Below are 5,326 nucleotides of genomic sequence, written 5' to 3'. Positions count from 1 at the left end.
TAGATTGATCGACTCCATCTCCACCATCGAGCAGCCGCCATGGACCAGACGCGGTGGGCGGACCTCCTGCCGGACTTGCTGTGCGAGATCGCCGCATGGCTGGACGACGTCGCGGACTTGGTCCGCTTCCATGCCGTCTGCAAGACATGGCGTGCCTCACGCGACGAGGCGCGGCCGCCATTGCTCCTGGCGGCCGAAGGCAAAGATTCGACCCCCCTCCGATTCAGGTGCATCTTCTCCAAGTCCAGCTACCGGTCCATGCTGCCGTCCACGCCACCCATGTACCGGGTGTGCAGCGCCACCGCTGTCCGATTCCTCACCATCGAACATCCCCGCCATTGTCTCTACGATCTTCTCACCCAAGAAACCGCCCATAACATGCCTCGTCTCCCGTACAACCTCCGCAGCCAGTGGGACAAGAACAATCCCCAGGGAATTATCTACGGCGATCCTACTCTACAGCAGCAGCATCACCAACGTCAGCTACGATCATACCATCAGGGCCATGTTCACGGCGGCTCTCCTGCGCCCCGGGGACGGAAAGTGGACGCTCATCGAGAGGACTTTCGACGACGTGAAGCACTTGGAGTGCCGTGCTGCGTACCACGGAGGCAGGATCCTGGTCACCATGGGGGCTGGCAGTATCTTGCAGGTCATCACGCCAGAAGCCGCGGTCGTCACTGGTGACTTGTTGGTCCCTGGCGAATACGAGTGCAAGGACAGCTACGTCTTCGAGTCCCGCGGCGAGCTGTTATGGGCATCGGTTCGCACCTCCCGCAGTGTTTCGTACAAGGAAGGTACCCGCAACGTTGATGCCCTATGGGTGTCAGTGCAAAACCTAGAGGAGGAGGACGCGGCGGCGCAAGGGAAGAAGATGCGGTGGGTGACAAAAGATGAGTGTAGCCTGGCGGATCGTGTATTGTTTCTAGGGTCGCCCAATAGCTTCGCCATAGACGCGTCGCGGCTGCGCAGCCATGGGGGCTGCGCCTATTTCGTCTACGACAACAGTAAGGGTCAATGTAAGGCCTTCCCGCCTGGACATTGTGGCGTTTTCAGGTACAACTTCCTCAACGCCAAGACTGATTTCGTAGAGCGGCTACCTCCAGGATGGGACGACGAGAGGTGCACGTGGCTCGTCCCACAACCCGCTATTGCTCCAATTCAGGTATTTACTACACGAGTTCAAAATTGATATTTTGATAATAAAATCTTTCATAACTTTTGTGGTCACATAAGTTAGTACCGCTGTGTAAAAGTTTAACCCTTGAACATAAGCATCTCAAACTGAGAAAGTGCTAAAAAATACCTTGAATCTTTTTGGATTAGGAAATCACTAAGAGGTGCAAGGCTCTAGAAGTGAAGCAGAAGCAGCAGAAGACGGCTCCAGTTGCTAGTCTAGCAAGCATTATTCACATCTCGAAACATTACGAGCCTTGTTTCAGGGTGATGGTGCGTAATTTGCCTCTCACGGTGAATAGCTCCCAGTTGGAACTTGTTTTCAGCAAGCGCGGCAAAGTGTCTACTGCCGAGGTACTGTACAACAAAGATACCAAGTGCTCCCAGGGTGTCGGTTTCGTAACCATGTCGACGGTGCATGCTCATCCGCAAGATGCTGTGGATGCTTTTGGCAAAATGTTTCTGGATGGATGCAATCTCGAGGTTACGCTGGTCAAGCAGGGACGGCCACGGTACCACCAACGACGTCGTCTTCCATCGTAACATCACAACTACATGTTCCTTGATCTTCTTGCTCGTATATGTATCCAAGAAGATTCGTCTATTACTCCAAGTTGATATGATCTCTGTATGCATAATTGGTTGCATCTCCAAAATCGATTGTGTAGAATGTCAGACCATAACTAAGACACTGAAATTATAATGAAATTACTCTCATGAGTTACAATGAGCTTAATTTTGCAATCTTTCTCGCCCATCTATAGTAGATTCCTCAAAATGAGAGGCATCCCAAGCCTGGGTGTCAAAGACAGAAGATACTTTGGCTTGTGAACATACTCCGGGGAGAGGGAGATGGAGAAGTTGGTGAGGATCATCGCCATGACAACCTGCACTTGCACGATGCCAAAGTTCTGACCGGTGCATACTCTCGGGCCTAGAGAGAAAGTCAAGAGCGCCTTGGAGTCTTTGGCAGCCTTTGTGACGCCCTGCTCGAACCTCATGGGGTTGAACTCGTCGGCGCCGGGTCCCCAAACTTCCTTGTCTCGGTGTAGCATGCCGATTGGGATTGATATGATTGTTCCCTGGGGTACCTTGATGCCTCCGAGGACTGTGTCGGAGGCAGCCTTCCGTTGTATGTACACGACCGGAGGGTAGAGACGCGATGTCTCGAGCAATACCATGTGTAGCTGCATAAGTAAAACAGGCACAGAGCATGCTCACAACATATTAGTTATTCCGTCTTTGCAAAATTACACCACATATAATATTTTTCAAAAGTTGAATTTTGTAAACTTCGACCAACCTTCTATAAACAATATGAACATTTATGATAATGAATATATGAAAAACGATATTGAGAGTTGAAATGTACTCACCAGCTTAAGTTTGGTGAGAATATCGGCGTTGGGTATCACATCATCGCCGTCCCCGCCTGGGAACTCCCTGAGGACCTCTTCCCTGACCTTGTCCTGCCACTGGGGATGCACGGCAAGCAGGAACATGGTCCAGATGAGGAGGGTGGCCGTGGTTTCCTGCCCTGCGGCGAAGAAGGTCTTGCACTCATCAATCACCTCGTCGGTTGTCATTGTATCGCCGCCGCTCCCTTGCCGGTGCGGTGTCCATGCCTCTAACAGCAGCCCGAGCAGGTCGTCCCCGCAGCCGCCGGTGTCTCCTCGACCATATTTGGCTCCATCTGCGGCCAGCCGTGCCTGCATGATCGACATGATCTTGCTTCTCAGCTGTTTGTTCAGACGTCGAACGTGCAAGTTACGCCGAGTCGGCAGATACCTGAAGTGCACGGCACAAGATTAACATGGTTAATATCATGAGTCTGGATTCAGAGCTGGTGTGTAAGCAAATACTATAGTGCTCTACCAGAGTATTGGAGCATCCAGCGTGGAGGCAGTAGCGATCTTTTGCATCTCCCGCATCAAGACGATGACCTCCTCGACATCCTGGTGGCTTGTGCCGAAGGCGACGCGGCCGTTGATCTTCGCGGTCAGGTCGTTGAAGGCGTGGATCATGTCTATGTCAGCTGCTTTCTTGTCGCTGTTGCTTTGGTGTATCTTCTCGCGCCATTGCTGTATCATCTGCCTTGTGACCTCTCCTGTCACCGCTGACATGCTCTACACACGGGAAAAAAACACTGTTCTTATAATACACTAATGCTTAAACATCAGATAGATGCATGTATTGTAGAGTATAGGGAGGCACATACAACCTTGATCTTCTCATGGTTGAAAGCAGGAAGGACTACTTTCCGGTGCCGCTTCCAGTCGTCGCCGTTTATCAATATGACGCCGTTGCCGAAGAGGGATTTGAGCACGGGGATCATGAAGTCCTTCTGATACAGGCCCGTCCTGTCTGTGAGCACTTGCTTTATCAGCTGCAGGTCGATGGAGAAGATGGCGGGGATCGGCCCGATCCAGAACAGGAACGTTTTGCCTGAACCAACAAAACAAATTATGAACTCTATATTCGAGAATTAATTGAAATTACCCGCAAAAAAGAATTAATTGGAATTAGATTAAAGATAATGTTGCAAATGGATGTGCCACGACCAACCATCTCAATCCTAGCTAGCTTGTAGGGGTCATATTATACCAAAAAATTCAGTTCCTCGAGGAATTTGGGCACAGGTAGCTATCAATTTAGCCTAAGAAAATGAGTAGTCGTTTACCGTTAGTACTTTACCATAATCAGCGACCCATCTATGGAACTGCGGGAGCAGGATGGGCATGATGTCATGGCACCCGGCGTCGAGGGGCGGCACGCCTCTCCGGCCAGCGATCAGCAGCCGCTTCGCCTCCGGCAAGGACCCGGCCAGGAACGTGTAGGGAGGCCCTCGGATCCCCTGCCTCGCGAACGACCGCGCCACGGCACGCGGCCGCCACACGAGACGCCACAGCGCGAGCAGAAGCGTCAGGAGAGCGGCCAGCTGCAGGGCCGCCATGCCACCGAGTCTGGCGTGATCAAAGGTTCTATCTCGCTGAAACCCAGCAGCGTGCGGTTGGCAGCATCGGCGCCGGTGCCATGCCGGCCTTTATCAGAGAAGGTCGAGATGAGTTGGTCAGCTGGCGTAATCCTGGACGAAACGGCAGCCCAAGAAAGTCCAAACGGATGGCACCTCACACGTACGTATGGTCCGTAGGACTCGCACGCAACAGAATTTGGGATGCAGACAATTTGCACCATTCCAAGATAGGGGCTGTGCGTCCGTCCACTCGCCTACTCTAGGTGTGAGGCCATGCTCACCTCCAACACTATTCGGTTGGTGGCTAACTCTTATCATTTCTGAGACCTGATTTACTTGGCGATACAAAATGATGTATTTACATGGTGCTTTACTAGCTCTACTAGAGTGTGATGCACAATGAACTTTATGTATATATATAGATAGATTATAGTGTATCTGCCGAACACTCCAAGTCACCACACCACGTGCTTCCTTGCTTCTCTTTCTCTCTTACCTCATTGCCTTATCCATGCACGTAAATAATGACCAACATGTTGATGTCAGCAAAATTCCATCTTGTTTCCTAATATGGAGAACCCGGCAGGCTGCATGGCGAAGATATGGGAGGAGAAGAGTAAAACTGAGCAATCCCTAGGTCGGGCCGGTTTTAGGCTAGGTTTGAAAAGCCAGTCATCAAAAGGTCAGCCCTAGCCTGGCCCAAAGCTCCAACATTCACCGGTACGCAATCCCATGCGATATATAAGCCCGAGGGCTGGCGCAAAGCCTGTGCATATTTGTTCCCACACGTAAAAAAAAAATATCATTTCTGATTATTATTTTCATGCAGATCAGAGAACAAATATAGCAAGCATCATGCATGTGCAAACATATGCACATGGTTCGCCCCACAAAACAAAAGACACATGGAGATCTAACTAATTCAAAAGTTGCAAATTGCAACTAATCATCCACACAGATCTAACTAATTCAATGTTGATAACCCCAACTAATCAGCCACACACAAACATGGAGAATAGGAAACACATGCGCGCGCGCGCGCGCACACACACGCACACTGGGAAAATCAATCAGACGAGAGGCTTGAAGTGCTAATCCAGCATGCGCGTGTAGAAGTAGGCTGCGCTCAAGAGAGAACAAAGAGCAGCACACATTCTGTGTAGTCCCTGCAAAAGC

The 5,326-nt window shown here is 50.7% G+C and overlaps 1 protein-coding gene across 1 annotated transcript; it reads right to left on the bottom strand.

The window, feature by feature from the left end:
• Positions 1-1,760: 1,760 nt before the first annotated feature.
• LOC119323870 (cytochrome P450 709B2-like) lies at positions 1,761-4,259 on the bottom strand. Its single transcript, XM_037597581.1, has 5 exons — positions 3,871-4,259; positions 3,398-3,621; positions 3,052-3,302; positions 2,553-2,964; positions 1,761-2,363 (listed from the first exon to the last, which is right to left on the bottom strand). The coding sequence occupies exons 1-5, from the start codon at positions 4,127-4,129 to the stop codon at positions 1,935-1,937; spliced, it is 1,575 nt and encodes a 524-aa protein (XP_037453478.1). The 5' UTR covers positions 4,130-4,259; the 3' UTR covers positions 1,761-1,934.
• Positions 4,260-5,326: the final 1,067 nt, after the last annotated feature.

This window comes from Triticum dicoccoides, chromosome 6B, assembly GCF_002162155.2.
Source record: "Triticum dicoccoides isolate Atlit2015 ecotype Zavitan chromosome 6B, WEW_v2.0, whole genome shotgun sequence".
In the NCBI taxonomy this organism is placed as follows: Eukaryota; Viridiplantae; Streptophyta; class Magnoliopsida; order Poales; family Poaceae; genus Triticum; species Triticum dicoccoides.
Note: the sequence above shows the minus strand (reverse complement) of the source record. Positions and strands in the feature narration are given on the sequence as shown.